We start from the raw sequence: 27,173 nt of genomic DNA, 5'->3' as shown, positions 1-27,173 counted from the left end.
CTTCCGTAAGGTTACATGTTAAATTAATGTTTTTTAAACATTTAATACCTAAACAACAATGGTGTAAAATAAGCTCAAATTTGACATGTGACTTTTTAACGTTATTACGGATATCCTGTTAAAATTTCAGGAAGATCCTACAGACAACGCTGTGTGATGAACGTCCTTATAATATTAAAGCTTACCAATCTACACAAAATATCTATGGGCTCTCATTGGCTGCAGTTTTTTCTCTCTGACACCGTCGTATCCTCTTAACTTTGTCAGACGCCATCTCCATAACAATAATGAAGTATGGTACAAATGACGTTATGAATAATAACATATATAATAATTTTTTTGAATGTTCAAAACAATTATTGTAAAGATGACCAAGATGCCTTTATGATAAAAAAGTGTTTCATCACAAGTAGACATGTACATGGGACACTTTATGAAAGCTGGCATATTTCAAGGGCTCGAATGGATAAACACTGAAAAAATATTTTTAATTAAAAAAATTTTTTTTCGACACAGTCTTAGAAAAAAAGCTCAATTTTTTTAGGACCCTCTTGAATCTGGAAAAAAATTTTTACAATGACTATTCTATTCTAGATCATATACTTCTAAAAAAAAGGTAAGCGTGTCTTATTTTAGAGAGAATAACTTTTCAAATCCGCAAGCCCTGTAGCGCTAACTTATCAAGATGCAAAAAAAATGTATGCAATACACTAAAGCTCTGTAGGATACAAAGCACTTAAATTTTGAATTTGAGCACTCAAGTTCAATGATATGATAGTGCAAGAGGATTTTCCATAGCAATAATAAATTTCTTGGATTGTGGTCTAGCAACTTAAACGCCAACCAAGTCTTAGATAAAGTTTGTTTACGTTCGCTAAAATGCTTAAAAAGGGTATCCTCGTCTATAACTTCGAGGTTCTATGCAGCAGAAAAGTGTTTTGATTCTCGGTGACGTTAAAATCGTAGATTTTCAACTAAAACATGAGCCCATAACGCTAACTTATATTAGCCCCCATTTTTTTATCTTAAACCACAGCCGTACTTTTTATGATCTATAGTCTGTTGTACCTTCGAAAGAAAAGTTCATTTAATAATTAAAAAAAAGTTTTGGAGTAAGCTCATGATGTTGTAATTGACTGGGACATGAAACCTTTTTGGAAGAATGATCCATATACATGTTTATCAGATACAGAGAGTTAAATATTTATTTTTATTGCAATTTCTATAAGACCAATATTTTTTACAAATAACTTTTTATGACGTATTTACTTTTAATCATAAGAAATATATGTTGGTTTGGAATCATTTTTAGTTTTTTTTTAATTTAATATTAGTGTTTTTCGAATGCCCCCATCAATTTTATATTTTAAAACAATATCGAATCTCAGATAGTAGCTACATTTTCATAAAGCTGCTTACTTCACAGTTAGTTGTTTTCAATGCTTTTTAACTAAACAATCGTGTCGATTATGTTAAAAAAATCTGTACTACTTTTAAAATAACTTTTTTTTTTACGTTGATAGCAGGTTTTCAAGAAAGAAAAATGGCAGCCTTTAGTGAGGCGGAGAAAAATTTCATCGATATTTTTCGAGATTTCTGCAGTTTTGTCAATTGTGAGAGTTTCTTAGATCACAGTTTAATGGTTGCAATGTAACAAAATTGACTTACAATATCGAATTTTATTTATTTAGCTATGAAAGTTGATTTGGATACAACAATCAATTTTGACTGTGAGGAAGAGTTTGTTTCAACATTTTTAAAAAACGATAAAGCTTTTGAGCATAGTATCGGTAACCTCGAAGTTCTTCTCAAAGTTGAAAGCACAATACAGGAATGGATGAAGCTAATAGAAAAAGTAATAAGACTCTTTAAAGATTTGATTGATATATATATACGTCTTTATATCACATAAATAATTAGATATTTACAAATTAATATCGTTATAAGGAATTAGTAACAAGTCAACAGTTACGCAGAGAAACTGAAATAATAGGACCATCAGCTGAACTAACTCACTGGAAAAAGATTCTTAACAAATTTACTGCTTTAGAAATAAAAACAGAATCACCACTTGCTCAATCTCATTTAAAGTATTTAGATATGTCCAAGTCAAAACTCTTCAAGGTAGTTGAAAAAATTATTTCCAACATTATAGACATTTTTGACGTTAATAATTAAATATGGCTTTGTTACGGCCATAAACAAATTTTTTATTTAGAAATGGAAAATACTAAAAGATCACGTAATAGTTGAACAAATATCAGCACAAGACAATGTCAAGTACTTACATGAACTAAAAAAGTTTATTAACCCCCTATGCCGACTAAATCCAATGCAGCTTGGCAAGTACCTACCGGCTCTTATGTATGCATTGCAAATGATTTTTACAACCTCTCGATTTTTCAATCATAAAGGCATATCAGCAGTCTTTGTTAAGGTAAATACACACACACCCTCATGTGTTATGACAGTCATTCACTTTATACTAAAAATATTCTCAACAGTAAGAAACTTTCAATTTTTTCAGATAACAAACCAATTAATAATATCTTGTAAATCATATTTGACCGAAAACGATACGTCCTTAGTATGGGAGCAGACCAGTTCTGTAATGATTAAGAAAATACAGGTAATTTGTATTTTCATAATCTGTTATTTCAAATTTAATTTGAGTATAATAAAAAATCTAAAAACGTTGATGGTATCGTATAGGATTGCATAAAACTAAACGAATCATACTACAAGTGTTACGTCGAAATGAGAAGAAAAGTTCAAGAAATGCTACAAGAAAAGACTATCAAAGTGTCTGAGGTTCATGTTTTTGGGAAGTTTAATACGTTTAAAACTAGATTGGTCATGGTAGTAACACGAAACTTTTTAAATAAGACCTTAATTACCTTGCTTCTTGTGTATTTCAAAGCATTCACTACTTACACATTTCAGATCATTGAAATTTTGGAAACCACTACGACGTACTCCATTCTGCATAGTTCTACAATTGAAGGCATCGATGTATTTGCACAAAAGTTCACTTTAGCTTACAAGAAAATAAGTTTGCAAAAATATGATCCTCTAGATTTTCGGCAGAAAGATTTCGATTCTGACTACGATAGTTTTAGGAATAATGTCACAGAAACTGAGCTTGAACTGAGAAAATTTTTTTTTAAATCAGTATCGAATCTGCCCACTATTCAGCAGACCTTAATAACAATAAAAAGGTGATCATTATAGACACAATAATCAGCATGACTTCTTTTGCATTATGTCTTTCACTTTGATTTCAAACTTGATTATTTCAAAAGATTTGAAAAATTTCTAGAATTAATAAAGCTGACCGATTACTTCTTTATTGTTAGATTTGAAAAAGTAAATTTCAAAACACTCTGGATAGACAGAAAGTACCTGGAGTTAGAAAAAATGTTTGTGATGGAAATTGAAGGGGTAAAAGATAAGTATAATACGGAGCGCGCAAGTCCGCCCTTACCAAGAAACATCCCAAACGTGTCTGGCAGATTGCTGTGGGTCCGTCAGCTCATGCGACGAATAGAAGTTCCTATGAAGATATACAAGACCCGGCCAAAGGTAATAGCCCACGACAAGATACAAAGATGTATTAAAATGTTTAATGCACTGATGTCGGTTTTCATTCACTACGAGATGTTATATCACAGAGCGTGGTACGAGGCAACGGAAATCGTAAGTCATTTTGAATAAGTATACTTTCAATAATCTAAGTACTTTTACAAAACACTTTTTTCCATTTTGTTTTATTTAACGTTTATGGGATAATGACTAAATAATAGGAACATGGAATTAAAAAAAATTTCTGAATGATAAAAATACAATGGTTTTTTAATTTACTTCTCTACTTCAAACGTTTTTTCGTTCTTAGACGACAGCTTTTCGACAAATAACCAACTATTTTGAGTGCTTTTGGGTTAGGTAAAAACAAGATAATTTCCTAATAAATCTGTAATATGGTGAGATTTTTCACTTGCTTAAAAAGTGCCAGCTTTACAGTTTTTTCACTTACCATACCATAAGGATTCCCTATATCTGATATTATGCTATCCAATTCTGTAAAGTTTGTTTTATGACTAAAATCGAAAAAACCTGCGCCAAGAATAAAAAATTTTTGTAACATATTGAGTGGAAAAAAGATCTGATAGTTGGCTCTAGTTTAACCGGTGATGGACTTGCTGAACCTTAAAGCCACTAAGGCCAATAGAAAAAAAAATTTAATAAATTAAAAACCACGAGATTCACATACTTTACAATTCAAGGTAAGACTAGCACTGACAGCGCCGATACTGCTGAGAAATTCAAGAACGAACAAGTACATAGTCAACTTTGATCCATACGTCATAGAAGTCATACGAGAGTCAGAATACATGCTGAAATTCGGCCTCAATGTGCCAAATTTCATTAAAACTATGTTTTTCTGTCAGAGAAAGATACTTGTCTTAGTTGAAAAAGCTAAAAGCCTGGTGGAGCAGAATAATCAATTACGGTGCTCAATCCCATCTCTGTTTTTAAAACTCATGCGACCTTGTCTCATCGATCTTGAGAACGCCTTTCAGCCGTGCTTGTCCGTGGTGACGTGGTCATCTCTGAAAATCTACGAGACGTACGATAATATTGAGATAACGCTAGCTCGCGTCAAGTATTTTCTAAAGACCGTAAAGGATATGAAGGAGGCTCGGGTTGATGAGCTCTTTCTCTCGATTACAAATACTAAAATACTTGAATTTTCTAACCAACCTTTATATCCAACTGAGTTTTCGAGAACCAATTGTGCTCACGTTGTGAAAGTAGGAGTCGAGCTCGGGATAAAGGCATCTACCGCCGAACAGGCAATTATTTGTATAATCAATAGATTTGTTGAAATAATTGAAGATCCTGACCTCCTGAATGCTAAATACGACTGGATGGATCCAACGAAGGTTAATAAACAGGTCACCTCACAGACAAAATTGACGGATAAATTTGAACTTGGTAAAATTTTTACACGAAACGAAATTTTTGTCCTTTTTATGCTTATTTTCCTAATTTTATTTATGTTTTTTTCTCGTTATTTTCAGGATTTGGTATAATAGACAAGATGTCCAAGACTACTATAAGACATTTGCACAATGACTGCATGGAGTTATTTGCTTATTTCCATCAAAAATTGATAGACGCCCTTGTCAAGTGCACGAAGAAAACGCTGGACGTTTTCAAAAAAATGGTGGGCTCGTCCAAGTGAGTATCCAAGTTTCTCATAATACTTTTCTTTTATTATAGATAACGCTATTAGTATTTTTAAAGAATCTAAAAAAAGCTATTCAATTGACTCTGATTAGACGAGGTGATTGACCCAATTTATGCTGATCAAATTAAAACTTACACTTTTAAGCGATACAGTTAATACATATATTATTTTTATTAATTCAATACGCTATCGCATATATTTTCAGATTCGATAGTATAAATACATACGAGTGAGGTACACACATAGGGAATTATTCACTAGACTAAAGTTATAAACAAAAATAAACCTAGAATTTCTTGGTCACTTTTATTTATATTAAAATAAGATTTGCAGTATTTTACCTGTCTTACGACGTATTATTTACAATCCTTATTCTGGCAGAATTAATTATTTATTTCTTAACTATCTTTTTAACCAACTGTTTTTTGAACTAGCACAAAAAAAGGCTTTCGTACTTAGAAAATTGAATGGAGTTGTGTAGACGCTTCTTTATTCCTTAAGTATTACTTACATTGAAGCACACCCTAGTGCCAACAAACTGTCTGTAATTGAGCGCAAAAAAAACGTATTTTTAATACAAAAGGTCAAACTGGTGAGACAAGAGAGAGAGAGAGAGAGATCAGACAAGACAGAATTTTTAAAGAAAAAGTGAACGCTGTTTATATTTATCAAATTGTTTTGATTTTTGAAAGTGGACTGGGAAGCCATTGGGAACGCAGCACACCACTATGGCTGTCACCATATGACGTATCTTCGCTCACGCTGGGGTCTGATCGCTACAGTTCGATGTAGCCTGATATCGTTTGATATAGCACTGTGATTAGTTTCGTTGTTTGGAACCAACCTTACGCTTTAAGGAACTAACTAATTAAAGCGCTGAGATACATCGACCGGTATCGGGCTATATCAAACTGTCGCGATCACACTCTAGGATCTTAGAAGTCCACCATTCAATATGCTGAAAAACTTACTAGAGTCAGAAAAATCCTGAATGACGCTATAACGATAAAGCTCCTGCTCGTCTGTTTAGAGGCTTGGGAGTACCGATCTTCTAAAAAATCGATAGTCAAGTCAACCTGCTTTGTCTGATAGTAGCTTACGATGCAGAATTTTTTGATAGGACTTTAAATGTGAGGTAGGAAGACTAAATTCAAAAAGTATCTCGACACATGAGATAAGCCATTAAAAAATTTGGAATGTACAAGTTGAGCTCCCCAGGTAGTATTCCAAAACAACTTGAAAAAATGATTGCTTTCCTGTTATTTCGTTGAAGGTCAAAAATAAAAGGTTGTAACGAAAAAAGTAAAATATAACTGTAGTTTAGAAAATAATTTTACGTAAGATTAAGATGTTTTGTAAACTTAAAAAATTTCTCTACATCGGAAAATAAGTGCCAATCTTAAAAAAACGCTATCATTAAGAAATATTAAAAAATCCATAATAGTATCAGCTTTATTCCGGGATACTCTTTATTTCACATATTTATATTTAGGTAGCTGTTACTTGAGTCATAAAAAAATGATGTTGATAAAATAAATTGGAATAGGTAGGTATTGACGTAATTTTTAAATGGCACCCAAGTTTGAAAAGTTTTTAACAACTATTTTTTTTGTTTAGGGCTTACATCAACAATAAAACATCACTTCGTTTTTCTCGAGCAACAATTTTTTATTTATATATTTGTCAATATTTCGTCTTATCATGGAGACATTTTCAAATGTAAACCCTAAATAATGTTCAAGTTATTAAAAAACGAGCAAGTGGAAGTTCCGAGGGAGTTACCCTTTCCAACTATTTTTTTTCTGAACTATTGAAAAGCAATCTTCAATGTTCTAAGACTATTAATTTGTAACGTTAAGTTTTAAAGTAAGATAAATTTGATTTTACTAATTTTTGTATGAAATTAAAAAAAAAATTAATATACAAAAAATAAAAGCCAAAATACGATACTTTTGTTGTGTTATACGCAGTGGTATCCTAAATACTCTATAGACTCCTGAAACTTGATCAAGTTATAGGACCCTGCAGGTTTACGGGAAAAATACTTTTATTGTCTATTGTAACTTTCACTGACATAAAAATAACTATTTATTGATGCGTGCTAATGTTGTATAGTAACGTGCTGGCTATGTTACATTGCTAACTAACTCACAGAAGTAAGAGTAGGCTCAGGACAAGCACACGTTCTGGTCGCGGGGATTTATAGTTGTAAAATAAATTCGTCCGCAACAACGACAAGTATGATCAAAAAATTTTGTTTTATTTACTTTATTTTCAAGCAAACTTTACTACGGTACATCTTTTTTGTCTACATAGCAATTTTCACAGAAAATTTGATGTTAAAAGTAATATATTTTGGTTTTATAAAATGTTTAAGAACACTTCGGTATATGCACGGTCATTTTTTTCATTTTCATACAATGTCAGCCCTGCTTAAGGCATCAAAATCACTTGGTTCATAACATACAGTCTTAAACTTCAAATCTGCTTTTCATTAATCAAGAAATGGGAAGGCCAAAGTTTCACACATATAGAAGATATTGGTAGGTATGCTCGATGGCGATGAGGTACTTAAATAAGTAATCGTCTTACAACTTCATCCTGAAAATAAGAAAGAGGCAACCTTTAAGGATGTTGAGTTTTGTAAGCTGCAAGGAGAATGGCAAGTTGCATCAAATAATGAACTATACCTTGGACAAAGACGAAAAAGATAAATTAGTTGAACTCATGCTTAAACACGGAGAAATAATAAAAGTGTTTTAAATGTTTTAACAGGCATGTTTTTTTATTAAAGTATTCATGATGTACATTTAAATAAACTGATGTCATCCAAGTAAATGTATGGAAAGGCATTTCTTTATAATATATTAAGTACTGCATTATATCATAATAAAGAACGACCGTGTAAGAACAAAAGTGTTAAAATGCTAGAAAACTTTTTAATAGAAATTACTACGTAGGAAAAACAGTGGACAGTGGGTGCTTGGGTACCCAAGTATAAAGTTACACTTCTATAAAATTATACGGCAAACAATATAATTTTCAGTATAAAAATACCTTCTGTAAAACAATATTGTGCACGAAGGCGGTGAATAATAGTGGAAATGAGTATACCTACGTTAGTTGGGTATGATTTTAATTAGTATTTAATGAGTTAACGATTATAAACAATATATTACAGCACAATACAATAAAAATAGTATATAGGCTGGCCAGTACAAGACTGTGCGCTTTCTTTGAATCTTTCGGTGATTTCAGAACAACTTCCTACTGCCTACGCTAATTACATTTGTAACATCACGCTCACACCTATCACAGCCGAGCCCACAATCATTCCTAGTCCATATTTAATACCCAAAATATAATTTTTGTACAGAAAGTTAAGAAAAACCATCATGTAGTATAGCTTTCTTTAATAGGGTCGTATTACATGCCAGTGAATGACCCTTCAGGACGTTCATCCCACATAGGTTTTTTTGACAGATATTATTCAAACGGCAAACGTACATTGAAATAGCATAAAAAATACCTACAAAAATTGCAACTCGTTTGACTGTGCCATTATTTTATGTACGTTACATTTAAAAAAATCAATATTTCACATTTAACCTTATGAGACATCATGTTAAATGGCATTTATATGATTTGTAGGAATCCATCAACTTTTTGGGTACAAAAGATTACTTTTAGAAAAACCTATCGAATTTCGGAACAGCCCCCAAAGTTGGTTTTTAAATAAATTTAGAAAGAGGGAATGAAGTATGCGTCAATGCATGTATGTGAGTACATCCACATGAGAAAAACAATTGCTAGCTTTACTGCACACATTAGCGTTCCTCTCTTTTCTGAAGTTTTTTTTCATTAACTATGTGAAGAGCATCATTATGTAAAAAAATCATTACAATCACGAATAAAAGTATTGTAAAAGAATAAAATATTTAAAAAATTAAGTATTGTATTTGTATGGTACAAAAGTTTTTTATTTAATTTTTGAAAATTTTGAAAAAATATGAAAATTTGTGTAAACAACTATTCATTTACTGTAAAAGTTACAAATTAAACGTATAGGAATAAATATTTACTAATATATTGGAATGGTGCTCTGCTAAGACATACTAATTTTCAAGTTTTCTGAAAAAACTGTTTTTTTAAATTGTTTTATTCAGTTAATAATTCAATTATTTAATATGTAACTAAACTAAATGAATTAACATTTATGAAATGAAAGTTTACATAAAAAAACGTTACGAACTACACCATAAGATGCAGAAATAGAATTTTCCTCACACCCCCGTGGTAAGTTTGTGTTACTGCCCTGTTTCTCACTAGGTAAGCGCTTAATTACTTCCCGACTGAGATGCGTAATCAACTACTGTGCACTTTTACCGATGCATTATAATGGCATATATACAATGTTACTTTAACTTACCTGTACTCAACTAGAATTTTTTTTTGTCAACCAGATTTTTCAAGAAAAATAAAAATAAATATAACAAGAAATAAAGAAAAAAAAAAAACAAAAAATAAAAAAAACAACAACAAACCAGGGGGGATAAATGGGTCATGGGACCCACGGTAAGAACGAAGTTCTTTGAACATGACGAGTATAAAAACACAATTTCTCAGGTAACAAGGGGGTCGCCAGACCCATTGAAAGAACGAAGCTCTATAAACGTTAATACTGCATTCATGTAGTTCACTAAACAAAAACTTGAAAAACGAATAAAAAAAAAAAATAAAAAAAATAGTTCAGTACTCACGATGGTTGAACTTCGTGAGAACGTCGTGCATAAATACAGTACTCACGAAGTTTAACCATCGTGAGTACTGAACTATTTTTTTTATTTTTTTTTTTTATTCGTTTTTCAAGTTTTTGTTTAGTGAACTACATGAATGCAGTATTAACGTTTATAAAGCTTCGTTCTTTCAATGGGTCTGGCGACCCCCTTGTTACCTGAGAAATTGTGTTTTTATACTCGTCATGTTCAAAGAACTTCGTTCTTACCGTGGGTCCCATGACCCATTTATCCCCCCTGGTTTGTTGTTGTTTTTTTTATTTTTTGTTTTTTTCTTTTCTTTATTTCTTGTTTTATTTATTTTTTTTTTATTTCTTGTTTTATTTTTTTTCATATTTCATTTTATTACATTTTTTTCATTTTCTTGTATTTCCTTCATTTAATTTCTTTCTTATTTTCATATTTAATTTTTTTTTTTTATTTCCCTTTTTTCATATACCATTCTTTTTTTTTCATAATTATTTTCATTACTATTTTTTCATTCTTTTGTATTTCCTTTATTTCATTTCTTTTTTCATATTTTACTTCATTATTTTATAATATATTATTTTATTTGTTCAAATTTCATTTAATTTCATTATTATTTTTTTCATATTTCGTTTCTTTTTTTTTCATATTTAATTTCATTACTTTTTTTCATTTATAACAGTAATTATTAGCATTACTGTAATGCCAAAAAAACCTCAGGTTTAATGAAAATACAAATATTTAATGCGTAATAACGCGCCTTATTATATTTAATCTACATAACCATATTTATGCTAATTAAATTTTTTTTTTTTTTTTTTTTTTTTTAGATGTATTATTTAAAAAACAAATACACAATTTATAAAACAAATTCATAATTGAATGTATTATCAGTGAATACATTTAAAAATGGAATGTTATAGTTACGAATCACACGATAAGTACAAGAAACCGACTTCTATAATCGGCAGCGCTCGTAGCAGAGTGGGTAAGGTACAGGACTTACATGCAGAAGGTCGAGGGTTCATATCTCTTTATTGGAAAATGTTTTTTTTTTTTTTTTTTTTTTTTTTTTTTTATAATTGTAAAAGAAAAAAAATTCAAAGTCAAAGAAAAATTACTGTGGGGAAATAAAATTAAAATTTGTTAAAAAATTAATTGCTTGGGAGTGTGAGGGGGAATGGTGGGTAAAGGTGTGGTGCTGAAGAGTAACACGGCACGGTTGACAGATATACATATATAGTGAGGAGAGGGGAAGTGTGTAGAGAACACTTGGTGAGGGGGGACGGGGTGAGGGGAAAAACTTGAGAGGAAGAGATTTCTGATTCAAAAAAAAAAAATCTGTCGGTTTTAAAATTCCAGCCCCCCGAGTAACGCGACATAAAGAACTTCGTTCTAAAAATTTTTAATTTACTCAAATATTTTATCATACAACTGAGATCGTTTTTTCTACATTACATGTAGATACATTTGTTTTCGAATTTCAATACAAATATTTTTAATATCAGTTTTAAAATACAAACTAGTCTTTAAGAAAACATAATTATTATTTATAAACCTAAAGTTAATAAAAAATAGTGTTTCATATATTCTTAACGTTCTAATTAATACCTTTTTTCTTTGAAGCAACTAGAATAATTATTTACAGTTATAGTACCTTCGTTATTAGTATTAATAATACACAGAGTGTTTTCATAGGATGCACAAGACCTCAATTTTTTCAACGGTGGCAACTCTGCACTGTCATTAATTTTTTTATCCTTGACATTGGCTTTTTTTTCTCAGTATTGCTTTCGACATTCTGCAAAGGTGAGCCACGTACATTATTACTTGAAATGGAAGTTATCTGCCTGCTTGAGCCAGCAGGTATGTTATTATTTAAAGTTGTGGAGGAATTACGATCAGAGTTGACTATTTTTTTAAATATAGACCTCCTATTGGAAATTGAGTTCTCTACATATCCTTCACCCATCTTATCGTATCTCTACCCTCCTAGTTTCTTCACAGTCGTCAAATTTGTCTTTGCATTGGCAAGTGCTGTTTCTGCCAATCTGCGAAATGAGTGACCCGTGTACTTGTCTGGATCGGTCAAGTTCAAGGACAAAGCTATAGTCTTAGGCATTTCACTTATTTCATTTTTACCCATGACCTGTCGAGTGCACTTTCCCAGGGCGTAGTACATAAAAAATCGATTTGAATTCTGAGTTACCTGAATGTGGTTCTTTCATAACTCCTAAGTCAAAGATGCGACTGTCAAATTGATATTTATTAATGCTCTTTAAATTTTAAACGATTATTCGTTAATATTGTATATTGAGGCAGATTAAGTACTGATTCAAAATTTTAGATCATAGGATACGACATAAAAGTTCGTAGGGATGATTATACAAAATTCACGCTTAACCTCACAATACCAGCAGTGGATGCTTACCTATGCTTTCAACATAGGGAACGAAAATGTATGTCTGTGTTTCTTGTAATATGTTTTGATTAAGTCCGTGAACACATATATTTTGAGATAGCGGTATGTTTGGAATTGCACAAGCTTTATTGTGTTAGTTTTGTACATTACGTTCAGTAAATAAACAACTAGGCTACAACTTTCAGTAAAAAAATTCTTAGTTGCCTTAAGAGTACATGTTTAGAATTTGATTTTCATTTATCATTTTATTGCGTTTATATTCGTCAGCCTACTCTGAAATTTTGAGGGGTAGTGTACTGTAAGTCAATAAATGATTTCTCAAGATCTTATGCCATTCTGTTCATATTCATTCCATGAAAGAACCACATTCAGGAAGTATATCTGTATTGATGGGAAGTGTGAGAAAAAGGTCCAACTTCTTGTCTCTTTCAGGTTATGTTCTATTTACGTTTTGAAAGGATTATTTATATTCTATAACATCATATATTCAAGTTGAATATGACTTTTCAAAGTAAAGTTAACACAATAGCTACAGAACTTGATAAATTTCAATTCAGGTTTTTTATCTTCATCAATCTTCATTTCTTTTGAATACTAGCCTCGAAAGGTGCGTGATACGTGCAAAGGTTAGTTTGACATCTAATCTTATAACTAACTTTAGCACATTTTTTGAAATCTTGGGTTCAATTTTATATAATTAAACCTTCGATTCGATAATAATCGCTATCTTCCTTTTATAATAGGACATATAGACTGAAAACGTCAAGGACTATTATCTTGGAAGTAAAAAATACTATAAATTATGGTCTTTACTTTTTCTTTACTTGACTCTCTGTAATGTATGCTTTTTTAGTTTGTGTTGACAAAAAAACATTTATAAGATTTGTACCTTTTACTAGAATTTTATTCATTTACAAACACATACACAGATAAAATTTTCTTTTGGGGTGACATTACTACTTTTTTGTAATAATCTTTTTTAATAATTTTGGTATAATATATATGAAGAGATTCTGATATGTACAATATCATAATTTTTATAGATATTAATAGGCACTTGTGTTGTTATTCTCGTTTCATTGATAATTGCAGTGACCAGTAAGAACCCGAGGTCACCAGCAGCCTTGGGCTTGTGTTTTCGTTTACTAATTTATAAGTAAATTAAGCAGCCAACAAGCACCCTGGATTACCTGGTGATAAACACTTGTGTTTGTAAGCAATAATTTATTAGTCAATAAAGTGACTAGTAAGCTTACAAGATCACCTGGTGATAAGGGTTTGGGTCGATAATCTTTGATTGATTAATTAATATAGTGGGCACTAAGCACCCCAGGTCACCTGGTAATAGGCACCTGGTATTAACTAATGTTACATTAGTTAATAAAGAGGCCCACGGACACCCCCGATCATCTAGTGGTAGGTTCTTGGGCCATTACCTTTTGTCTTATTAATTTATAGAGTGGTCAGTTAGTGCCCCAGCTTACCTAGTAGCAGGCCCTTACGTTATTAACTTTTGCTTCATTCATGTATAAAGTGGTAAGTAAGCGTCCCAGCCCATCTAGTGATAAGTGCTTGTGTTATTAATCAACGTTACATTAGTTAACAGAGTTACCAATAAGGGCCCTACGTTACCTGGTGATAGGTGTTTGTGTTGTTATTTTCGTTTCGATAATTTTTAAAGTGGGCAGTAAGCATCCAGAATTACCTGGCAGTAGGCTCTAGCTTTATTATTTTTGTTTTATTAATTTTGAAAATAGCCAGTAACTGCCCTGTGATATCTGGTTATAGCAGCTCGTGTTATTTATCTATTTTTTATTAGTTAATAAAGTAACCCATTACCCCCGGAGGTCACCTAGTGATGGGTGCTTATGTCATTAATTTTTGATCTATTAGTCTGTAAAGTAGCCAGTTAGCACCTCAGGTTACTTAGTGATCGGCATTTGTATGAATAGTTTGTGTTATTAATTTATAAATTAGCCAGTAAGATCTACGCGTTACCTAGTGATAGGCACTGGTACCATTAATTGATATGTTTTATTAGTCAATAAGGTGGCTGGTCAGTGCCCCAGGTTATTTAGTAATAAGCAGTTATGTGCTTTGTTTAAAAGATTTGAATTTCGCACCAAGTTAGGCACCAGTTTTGGTGGCACTGCAATCAATTGATATCGAGATATCTATCTGAAGATCACACGTGTAGCTAACTTCATAAGTTGATGGGAACTACATTATATAATTGTCGCTAGGGTCTGGAGAGAGGGATACATGTCGTAGGTTGTAGCCCTCCTATGGGATTTAAGGAGGCTTCCTCGTGTAGAGATGCCAAGTAACGTCGTAGGCCACAAATTTGCTCGCAAACTCAGGTATAGTTGGCATCACTGACACAAGAAAATGTAGGCTATTCTGAGTGAATAAATTGACTTGATCAATTAAAAAAAAAATATTTTAAAATTGTCTAGGGTAATACTTCCTTTGATAGGCGTAATTTGAAAGAAGCGATTTTTTTCTACGAAACGTGTCCACTTCTATTACAAAAACCATTGATTTATTCAAGTCATTAGGTTACTTTCGTCGAGTGTACGAGCTCTGCCATAATACGTGTTAAAAATCGCTACATAAAATTATTATCTTGAAATTTTGCAAAGTAAGCGATATAAATAACTATACCATTCGATTCAGTAAATATTTAACTATTAAGTTAATCTTGTATAGGTTTAGGCACCGTTACATTTTTTAACCTTTTTCGAGGAATACTTTTGTTTTTGAGCAATAATGAAATAACTAAACCAAAAATTTTATTTTCAGGTTATATTGAAATACTACAAGATAAGCTACTCTCGTGAACTCTAACTTTTCAATGTCTTACTAAATGCGTTAAAACCTTGTGTTTAAGCCCAGTTTTATTACTTTCCATTGAAAGTTCGATCAAAAAGTTCTGGCTCCCTGGTTACTATCAGTCGAGGCCAGTTAAACTCGGACGGCATCTATGCAGGTCATGCTGTGAACCCAAAGTTATTGTTTGATAAGAAATTGTGATAGTTGCACACATAAAATATTATGATTAATCAATATACGATAAAAAATAAGCTGAAATAGACAAAATGAAAAAAACATACAGATAAAACAATCAATTGAATTATTTGATAAAAATTTACAATCATAAAGACACATGTATCACTTAATAGTATGTTTTACCAATATTAATAATAGATATAAGACTAATTTACGTAACAAATAACAAGCAGAGAGCATTACAACTTTTCTCAAGAGCAGTACATTTAATGGCCTATAATTTAAACAGGACTTCTAAAAAAACAAAACGAGCGCCAGTCTTCTTATAGTTTTCGTAAATATGTAATTTAAATACCAGACTTAGTTGACGCATACAAATTTTTACGTTTTTTATAACTGGTGAAAATACATTTTTAATTTTGACACTAAATTTTTACAATAACCAGCAGAAGACCAGTGTTTGTCTTAAAATTTTAGAAGTCGAGTTCAAATTTTCGGTAATTCAATACATTAGTTTAAAATACCAACTGTGAGAGGTTTAATGACCCCCGGTCGGTACGACGTTTCATTCACTTTTTTGTCGACGTTAGCTACGTACAGTTATGATGTATGGGATGAAATATCAAGTTAATAAAGTTAAAAAAAATTATGATAAAATATATTTATCTTGCATAAAATGAATAACAATAACCAACAGGAACTTAAAAAACAACAACACATTATTAAGAAATCAAATAAATAAACCAGTTATCTAAGTATACACTAGGTTCAAGAACAGTAATAAATTTTTTTTTAGTGTTCACGCATGTTTTACGAGGTTAGAAAAGAAAAAAAAAAATTGCCACTGTGTTAATATAACAGCACAGTTATCCTTGTAAACCAACAATTAGGTTTGTAATAATACTTGACAATACAACTCTAATAAATTAGTTTACGAAAAACGTACAATTATCTTATAATTTTATAAATAGCGTTTTATTTTGCAGAGTTACATCTGTTTTCTTACCATCAATTCCAAATTGACCAGGTAGTTTTTTTCTGCACCGATCGAAAGTTTTTCGGTGTTAAAAATTTTTTTGCCCTTCGTTACCATAAGTATGTTATAACAATAAATCATAAATTTTTAAGGGTCTATTTTGTTAAAAACCTGATGTCAAAGAGATTGACAGACGTAAAATTACTCTTCGAGCATTAGAAACAGAGATAAAAGCAAAAATTTAATAAAAAATTGGCTAATAATCATAAATTTTGTAATAAATTAATAAAGACAACATCTGATTTAAATACAAATAATTTTTTCGTATTTCTGGAGAAATTCTATTGGGGAAAAAAAAAATTGAGACGTATTTTTTTTTTTTTTTCGAGAAATGGACTAAACAGCCATTTTTACAGCCAGTGCAATCTGCGCAATAGCGTGTAGTGTAGAGAGCGGGGATTTACGAATGTTACTAATATAGAAAGCAAAGTTGCTAAAACCATTGTAATCGTTAACCCCAAAAACCACTCAATCGATTTTTCTGAAATTTTGTATACTAATTCTTGACAGTTTCTAGATAGTTTTATTATAGTTTTTATCTTGAAAAAAATTATTAATGAAAGCAATAACTAAGCTCAAAGTTTGGGAAAAATACGCTGGCTTTGCGCTTTAGCTCAGTTGAATCTGCTAGGTGGCTCCAAAATAAAATCAAAATACCCTGCAACTGAATTAAATAAGTGTGGTTATAATAGGCCCAAGCATCGTACCAAATACACAGTCTTCCACCGACAGTGCATGAAGCCTAGAGCTGCAAGTCGTGCTGCTGGGTATCCTGGCTATCAACGATGGTGTTCTCTAATAGACAAGTGACTTATGTCAAACTCCATCCTGATCCACCAAAATTGATGAATGCCACCAATATGAAGACTTTCTGAACGCTAAAATCTCAAGTGAAACACCAGGAGACGTCTAGCCAGAACACAATCTGCTCTAGCAATTTAGGGTTTTATAGCCATTCTTCTAACTAACCTGGCGCTGCTACTAGAGTAAATTATATTACAACAGCAATCCAAGGAAAAGAAACCTGAGTATGGGAAGCCACAGAATCCTCCTCAGTGGTTAGTAGCAACGGTATGTCCACAGAGAAGCCGACTATCAATGAAAAATTGGTTATCCAGGAAACAACCAGAATGCAAGATATTCTTTTGTCAGTGGTGTACCTCCCTCCAGTACGGGCTCCGTACGCAGAGACTCCAAGGGTGGAAGTCAAGCTACTAGCAGCAAGCTCTTCATGATTAAAAATAATGGCAAGAAATGGCTAGAAGTATCACTACTAGTCCTTTTGAGGGCCACCATAAGTATTTACGTTTCCTACTTAAGCATCAATCTCATCGATTCTTTTTAGAGCCACCTAACGTTAAACTACCTTGCCAACAAATACATGTTTACTACCATTTCTGGCAGCGATTCGTCAACTAAAGGACTATATAAAGCTGGCCACTATTCAACCAAGTCAGTCATTCACTGGTTGACGTCACGAATGGAGGTGTTTGTTGCAAGGCTGGGAGTTTCGGCGACCAATGACCTTACATCACCCTCTTAACTTCAAGCAGTCAACCAAAAATTAACGATGCTCTCCAAGGTCTGCGCTGGGGGGACCTAACAGCTATAAAAGAAAATCATACTATATCAAACGAGACAGTCTTTAATGGGCAAGCATCCCGAATCAATCTCCCCACCTAAGATCACCAAAACAACTAAGCTCTACAAAAAAGACGGTGCTTTAGATATCAACGTCTCCAGCATAAAACTAGAAGACGTTGGTGAAGAGCTTTACAACTAGCTCTAACGCGTCAAACGTTGTAGTTTTCCCCACGATCAGTCTAATGCTACAACAGCAGGCCAGAGAAGACCACCCTGAGAAATTCAAGCAATCACGTTTGTTGGAAACTTTAGTAAAAAAAGAGATAAGCTCACCAGTCCTTTTTAGAGCCATCGCATGTTTAACTACCTTGGCAACAAATACCTTATAACCTAAAAAAGTTAAAAAAAACATCCCCTAAGGCCAACAAAAATTATTACCATGTCAAAAACTTCAAATGCTTCAAACGTTTAAATATTTTGGCGTAAATAAACTGACGCAAAACATTCATCGAGATTGAAGGAGCAGCGTCAAATTTGACAATAAAAGAATCCAGTACATAAGAAATTAGATTTTCGTTACAACCTTGATAGTAACTATTTAAATCTTTTAGATTTTTAAGTCGGTTTAATTATGTGTATTTTTATTCATTGTGGCAATAAAAAATAGAGTGATAAAGCTCCAGGACTCTGTTACCCTGGTTACAAAGTTGTGAGATTGGAAAAAAAAAATTTTTAATCATACATTTTTTTGTCAGATTTAAATGTTTATAGTTCTAAAGAATAGCCCTTCTCATTTATTATAACACGAGGAAGTGCAAATCAACGGCCCTGGAGCCAGCAATTATTTTATAGCGTAAGGAACGCACGGTACTTCTCAGCATGATTAAATTTTTTCACTTCTTACGGGTTGTTATTCGACAAAATAAATTGCATGTATCCCAAATGAATACGTTCCTAATAATGAAATTTTTGTTTCGAGAAGTGTTAGAAATAGATGTAAAATTTTTAACTGAACACATTTTAGAATACGTGTCAACACACTTCGCTGTTCTATTCAGTGAATCTCGGGTGAAGCCGAGACGAAGGGGCCACTAAGTCCTTATACGTTGAATCAAACTATACGTATATACTTACAGCGGCCACTGTAAATATGCAGATGGTGCTGGCAGTACGCGGCGCGAGTAGGAGTTGCTGGCCTAGTACAACTGAAGGTGACCGATCAAAAGAAAGCTATCGAGTCCTACAGTGCGCGTGCATCAAGGGAGAGAGAGCTGCGTGCAGTTATGTATGTAGTCTTATGAGGTCCCTACGGTTCACAAACTCAGCATAGATGGCGTATTGTAGCTAAGAGAAAAATAGCGTCATATTGACAAAAATGTACTATCCGTGATCTCCTGACGTCAGCGTGACGGATATGTTGTCACATAAGTAAGTCCACATTACCGTATATTTTCGTCACTCATAGATAGTAGTGTGTCAATGACGCCATTTTTCACTTAGCTACAGTACGTCATCTATACTGAGTTTGCTGATCGTAGGGACCTTATACACGGCTGTTTTACTATAGCGGGGTTGAAAAAAAGTCTTGTTACACTTTTTTTAGTCTAGCCCCTATTTGTCCAAAATCGATAACGCAACAACAGCAAGTTCCAATAAAAAATTATTTCATTATTGTAAGATGTAATTTTTTTCTTCTAATTCACAACAGAATGCGAAAAATTGAGTTCGACGATTTTTAAAAGTAACAATTTTGTAGGCCTTCTCACAATGGAGTTTCATGTGAACAAATCTGTTTAATAAATTAGTAGTGTTATTTTACCATAGTTAGGTAGTGAGTAAGGAAGAACCTTTAGCTGAAATTCTGAATAATCTGTGAAACCTATTCTCCGATTATACAATATTTACTGGTATGGATTTCAAAGCTTTGACTATTTGTATGAAATCATTGTAACTTTATCATAGAAATTTAGGCATTAAGTTGCTCTCTAGAAAGAGCTTGTTGTATATACAAAGCTTATTGTACGACAAGGACATTTTCAATGTAAAAAGCTCAATTTAAGAGTATTATAAAAATTTAGGGCCTGGATTGAATCAATCACTGGATACTCAACAACTTAAAATAAAAAATGAGGTCATAATAAAAAAAAAAAAAAATTTGAGTTTTGGTAAAAAAAAGTTGAGTGAGACCCATGGAAGAAGCGAAGCTTAAATAAGGTTATCATAAACAAACTATTTTTTAAATTGTATAATTTTTGGCAATTTGACATTATTTTATTTAAAAAATACAAAATTTATTAATGCTCATTCAGTATTTTGTATTCTTAAAAATTTATCGCTCTTACTTTTGCTCTCTTGTTTTGTATACTTTCAGACTTTTGCGCCGTTTGGCAACGTCATGTTTTCATACATATTCCTGATCAAAAATTTCAATTAGGCTACCCTGGTAGAAACGTTACTACATAAACTGGCTAGAAACTCGTCAACATATTATAAGCCCATTTACGCATGTGCATTGACGAGTTTCTAGCCAGTTTATGTGGTAATTTTCTACCTGGATACCAACTTGAAATATGGATGACAGAAGTCCATGTGTAATTACTTCGGGAAAACCTAAAAAAAGGTGGATTCAGAATAGTCTTAAGATTACTATACTCAACTTTCATCAGATTCTGTTATTATTTTATATTAGTAGGTGACTTTCTTAGTTAGCAAAAAATGCACACGTATAATTATCGTGGTTTTAAAACTACTAGAGTCCATGAGGATAACTAGTATTTTGAAAGTAGATAATTTTTAAAATGATCAAAGTTCTACCCACCTATTACATCATAAATCTTTTAATTTCTTCAATCGATAGCCATTTTCTTTGACTTTCAAAAAGTTCTGAAAATTCTATGAAACATTATTATGTAAACTGTACTTACATAGGTATATAAAATTGCCACACACACACACAGACACCAACACACACCTACACACACATATATGTAGACAAATAAGGATGTCTAGGTAGGGCCAAGCTCTTCCTTACTACTGCAGTCCAATAAAAACCAATGAAAAACGGTGAGTTTGATTGCACAAAATGAAGATCCAATGAAAATTTTATTGTTCCTATTTGCCACTTATATGGCATACTTATTTTATTCGAGTTTATAGTAAAAAGCTCATTTTTTTTCAAATAATAGTTTTTAAGATCATATTTTCAGAGCCAAATAAATAGTTCATTGGAGTTTATAGGAATAACATTGAATCTAATCGTATGAGGTAATCCTATAATACATTTAATGTGTGTTTATAGTTATTCGTTAATAAAATTTTTTTACGTTTTTATGAGTGAAAACCCTGTAAATTTTTACTGAAAAAAATTTCGTTGAACCATTGGTAGACTTTATCAGATAATTCTTATAATTTTTATATTGCATTTTATAGTCAAATCGCAATTTGTAACCATGCTTATGATGTTATCAAACGTTTGCAAGTTTATATGGCTGAATGGGAATTTACGGGTGCAAAAACCGATATTAAGCGAATAGCCTAAACAATATATTGGAATTTATTTGTCCTTCCTGATTCATCAGTGTACATACATTTTTTTTTTTTATCATTTTTGATTTGTATGTGACGATTTCTATTTGTAATGTCATCGTATTTTTCATGTGCGCTTATAGTTACTTGGTAACGGATATTTTAATTACTTTTTCTTATTAATAACCAACTAAATTTTTACTGAAAAGTATTGTCTTAAACCGTTGGCTTATATATCTTCTATCAGATGTGTCAAATATATCACGTAATTTTTTTTTTTTTCAACGTAAACTGTATTTGGGTCAAATAAATGTTTATCGAAAGTTTATACACTTGTGTTTAAAACTAGTAAATATATATTGCAATTAAAAAGAAGAGTGCATTTTTCAACTATGTTTATAAAGTTAACATATTTTAAGAACTCCACATATCCGAATTGGGGTATACGGGTGCAAATGCCGATGATGGCCGTAATCTATTGGAATTTATTTGTATCTCCTGGTTTATCAGTGTACATAAATTGATTTTGTTACAAAATGGTGTTTAATTTTTAGGCATCGATCCCTTCATCCAAAACTTTGGTTATCCTTAGGATACTAGTTAATTTCAATTTCGCACGTATGCTGTAACAAGCTATAATTCTCCTACATATAATGTTTTCTATTAATTATCGTTTATGAGTTTGCTAAATAACAAATATCCACATAAACTAATATGTAATATTCGTTATTCATTTTTGCAGTTTACATCATGTATAAAAAGTTTACAGCTGACGAAAAAACATTAAAAAAACGTGTTGGGACTCATCTGTAAAACTATCACGTGACTTACGCTTTCAATATGATACATGAATTCTATATAACTTTATCGTATGCAGCCCATACATTGTTTTTGGTAAATAGTTAACGTGTTACTTGTAAAGTGGAATTAAGTATAAGCTTGATTTTATAGGAATAATTAGTCAACTCTTATTTCTATACAACTACTTAGAAATATTTAGACTTATAATTATGTTGTCTTTATCAGTTATTTGTGTTTTAATTTGAGAATCACCATTTTATGGAATAAATAGTTAATTAATCTCATAAGGTAATTGTTGAATACCATATGTAACTAATCTATCTTACGTCATACGCACTTTTTATAATCTGTACGTTAAACTATTTGTCTATTATTTATCGTATATTTAGCACTTACAGCAAATAAAATTTTATTAATACTTATCCGGTTCTGGCAATAAAACTTACATATAAATGCGTACAAATCGTGAAACTATAGGCAGACCCATGTCGGTCATTATTGATTGCAGTACTTTTAAAATAAATTATTTTGTATGATCGATTTTACGTTTAGTTTAATGTACCGTCTTCTTCAGTGGATGATTTTTTGTCTAGCATCTTACACAGTTTTCAATACAATAGTATACTACTTAATAAAAACCAATAGAAATAATCATATAAATAGCTGTTAAGTGAAACAAGTTCCACACTGAAAAAGAAGTTTGGTTCGTTCAAATAAATTTTATTTTAATCAAATAAATGATTTATAAAAACACGTTCAAAAACATGATTTATTTAAGTTAAATAAATATATTGATTTGGATGAAACAAAACTGTATTTGGGTCCAGTAAATATTTATTGAAAGTTTGTACACTTGTGTTTAAAACTATTAAGTATTTATCACCACGTAGTAAATATTTGTTAAAATCTAAAAAATATTTATTTCTTTCTAAATTATATATAATGTTAGTGAACAACTACTTACTAATTATAAGGAAAGAGTTAAAAAACCTTAACAAAAATTCATCAAGTTTAGATAAATATTTTGTAAATTAACAAGTACATTTATTTGGATTAAACAAAACTTTGTTTTAGTCGAATAAATACATATTTAAATCAAAAGCGCATGTGTTCAAAAGTATGAGATATGTTTTACCATTTAATAAACATTTCTTAAAGTTTAAAAACATTTATTTGTTTCGAGAGCATATGAAATATAAATAGATCAATATTTTTGCTCCTGAAAGAATATTTATCTAATTCTAAGAAGTATTTATCAATATTAAATAAATATATTATTACGCTGAGAAATATATTTATTTGGTTTGAATAAAACTGTATTTGTGACAAAGAAATATTTATTAAAAAAAAATTAGGTAATGTTGAAACTACTCAACATTTATTACTCTGTCATAAATATTTGTTACGGTTAAAAAAATTTTTACTCGATTTGAAACCATACTTCAATTCACTCAATAAATATTTGATAATTTAAAATAAATATTTATTAAATGTAAATAAATGTTTTTTAATTTTAAACAAATATGTATAAGATTGAAAAATATATTTATTAGAAGTAAATACATAATTCACTAATATAGAATAAAACTTTATTTGTTTCAAATTAATAAATATTTTAATCTAATCGATTATGGATATAACACATTGTAAATATTTATCACTACCTAATGAAAATTTCTTTAAGTTAACTAAATATTTTTTTGACCTAACGCCAGCAGCACATAACATAAGAAAAGCCTATTAGTATGCTAATTAAAGGGATTTATCTAAAATTGGAAGATATTTTTATCATATATACATATTTACTTATATATATATATACATATATATACACAAACTATGTTCGAACATTTTTTCAGAAATTTTGTATTAGGCCATTTATATTAGAATATAAATTAGATTACATATTTTATTATTGGGGGGGGGGGAATATTTTATTTGATTAGTGCAGAATGCGCATCTTATGAACTACCTTATTTAAGTGTATATATATATATATATATATATATATATATACATATACATATACATATATGTACGTGAGGATATATTTATATAGATAGATTATACATATGTGGGTGAGTATACTGTGTATTACTATATGATATTGTATAATATATTTTGAGAACATCAAATTAAATATGTATTTTATAAATTAATTATAAGAAGACTGAAAATTTGATGAAAAACTCGGTGCACTCACCGGGGATCAAACCCGTGTCTTGTGCGTGATACGCTAATACGTAGACCGCTGACCTAAAACCTATTATGCACAGCTCAAAAAAAGAAGTGATACAATAGCTATGCAAGTACGAGTGAAAGAACGAATGAAAGGTTATAATCATAATATACATACAGACATACTTATAACCTCTACCTATCGTTCGTTAACGTACGGAAGCCTGGTCACGTCACCTACTTTGATACAAGAATGCGTGAAAGCAGACGAGTTTGAGTTAAAGTTAGCAAGTTTAAAGTCAAGTTACACAAGTTGTGTTTGTATACATGACATAACCAAATCTTTTGTTCAACTTTTGTTTACATTAACCAGTATTCACACTGCATTGCAACAGCAGCAGCTAAAAGGTAATTAAAGTAATTAAATCTACGAAGATTGTTTCCGGTGATAAAAAATAAGATTTTCATTGATTTATGAACATAAAATAAGCTTTGCCATGCTGTATCACAAGCATCTAATTCTTGTAGTTTTGAATAAACACAACAAATTTTTCGGTCACTTATTCAACTAGGTAAATTAATGACTGGTATAAGTAGTGTGAGTTTGAATAAAATATACTAATTTTTTTACATTATTTTAACACATGTAAGATTTCCTATAGGAAATAAATTTTTTTATTAATTTCCAACATATCATTTTTTTTTAAAGAACATTCTTTTCTTTTACATAACAGTACAACACAAGATGAAATATTTATCATCCAATAATTTTTTCATTCATAACAGTCTTATCAAATACTTAACATTTAAAAATAACACTGTATTAATATCTATTTACTAATTAAAAGTTAATTATTATGTTCTTTGCAATATTATGTTATTAGCATCAGAACTTCCGTCAGTATAAGAAAATTCTGTCATATAAAATAAGTTTGTAACTTTAATATCGTGTTAACATAAGAATGAGCTTTTGATTGGTAAATAAATAGCAATGCAGTATTATTTTTTAATGTTAAGTATTTGATAAGACTGTAATAAATGAAAAAATTGTTGGATGATCAATATTTTATCTTGTGTTATATTATGTCAGAGAAAATAATGTTGTTCTTAAAAAAATAAAAGTTGAAATGTTGAAAATTAATAAAAAATTTTATTTATTGTAAGAAATCTTACATGTGTTAAAATAATGTAAAAAAATTAGTATATTTTATTCGAACACACACTACTTATATGAGTCATTAATTAACCTAGTTAAATAAGTGAACGGCAAATTTGTTATGTTTAACAAAATTTAAACAAAAGTTTTAGTTATGTTGAGTATACGAACACAACTTGCGTAATTCGACTTACAACTCGATTTTAAATTCACTAAGGGATCGTTTACAGTGAGCAGTCGGAGCTGCCGCTAGCCGCCGTTGGCTGCAGCTTATTACACATCATAACACACTATCAGTAATTACTATTATTTTTTTTTCATAAAATGTTTGTTGATCTCACAAATACAGTTTTTATCAGGACTCCGTTGTTAAAAATTAAAAAAAATTTTTCTTATGCGCGTAAATATTATTTCGTTTTTAATACCATTCAATTTATATAAAATAAGTCATTTTTTCAAGAACATAGAAATATTTTATTCATTCAGGAAAAATCGTGTATTTCTTTGGATTCAAATAAAATGTTTGTTTGTATGAACATCGTATTTTAATAGAATAAACAAAATAACTTTAATTAACATCATTTATTTAGGAAAATAAATATATTTTCATGAATATTTATTTTCTCGCCCATACCTAATATTCCTTTGATTCAAATAAGTCTTACTTCTCATCCAAAAACCTCACTTATGTAAAACAAATAAAACATTTTTTTAAATTAATTCTTATTTATGATAAAGTTGTTGCGAATAAATCATGTAATACTCTAAATTAATATCAATCGATAATACAAATTTATTAATTTTAAATAAATAATAATTTTCCCGCAAATGTGAGGTCCCTGAAATACAAAGCATTTGTTGGAAGCAAACAAATATTATTCTCTTTCTAGAGCGTTTCTTACATGAAACAAAAAAATCGTTTTTTTGAACGTATTGTTGTAAGCGATTTCCATATTTCGAAGAAATCATATCATCCTTTAAATTTAAATAAATTTTTACTTGACTTTAATATGTTTCACTCAAATGAACAAAATTATCTTAATAAGTGCCGTTTGCATGATAGAATAAATATTTATTAATTTTTGATAATTATTTATTTCCCCGCAAACGTGAGGTCCCTGAAATACCAATAATTTGTTGGATTCAAATAAATATTATTCTCTTTCTAGAGCGTTTCTTACTTGAAACAAAAAAATCGTTTTTTCAAACGTATTTTCATAAACAATTTACATGTTTCGAAGAAATTATATCATCCTTTGAATTAAAATAAATTTTTTACTTGACTTTAATATGTTTCACTTAAATGAACGAAATTATCCTAATAAGTGCCGTTTATACAATGATATAAATATTTATTAATTTTTGATAAATATTTATTTTTCCTCAAACGTGAGGTCCCTAAAATACCAAATATTTAATGGATTTAAATAAATGTTATTCTTTTTCTA

At 30.6% G+C, this 27,173-nt stretch overlaps 1 protein-coding gene across 1 annotated transcript in view; it reads left to right on the top strand.

Annotated features, from left to right (window-relative positions):
- Window positions 1-1,543: 1,543 nt before the first annotated feature.
- kl-3 (dynein heavy chain 8, axonemal kl-3) overlaps window positions 1,544-27,173 on the top strand; it is a 1,186,420-nt gene continuing 1,160,790 nt past the window's right edge. The window contains exons 1-10 of the mRNA XM_089590651.1: window positions 1,544-1,613; window positions 1,692-1,855; window positions 1,948-2,124; window positions 2,219-2,437; window positions 2,528-2,629; window positions 2,713-2,859; window positions 2,944-3,218; window positions 3,357-3,696; window positions 4,284-4,995; window positions 5,082-5,241. Coding sequence (XP_089446777.1) covers window positions 1,544-1,613; window positions 1,692-1,855; window positions 1,948-2,124; window positions 2,219-2,437; window positions 2,528-2,629; window positions 2,713-2,859; window positions 2,944-3,218; window positions 3,357-3,696; window positions 4,284-4,995; window positions 5,082-5,241 — 2,366 coding nt within the window. The remainder of the gene's footprint in view (window positions 1,614-1,691; window positions 1,856-1,947; window positions 2,125-2,218; window positions 2,438-2,527; window positions 2,630-2,712; window positions 2,860-2,943; window positions 3,219-3,356; window positions 3,697-4,283; window positions 4,996-5,081; window positions 5,242-27,173) is intronic.

This window comes from Copidosoma floridanum, unplaced genomic scaffold (assembly GCF_036245765.1).
Source record: "Copidosoma floridanum isolate Cflo_tuat_1 unplaced genomic scaffold, Cflo_Japanese_pri ptg000013l, whole genome shotgun sequence".
NCBI lineage: Eukaryota > Metazoa > Arthropoda > Insecta > Hymenoptera > Encyrtidae > Copidosoma > Copidosoma floridanum.
The sequence above is the reverse complement of the archived record's forward strand: the minus strand, read 5'-3'. Positions and strand labels throughout refer to the sequence as shown.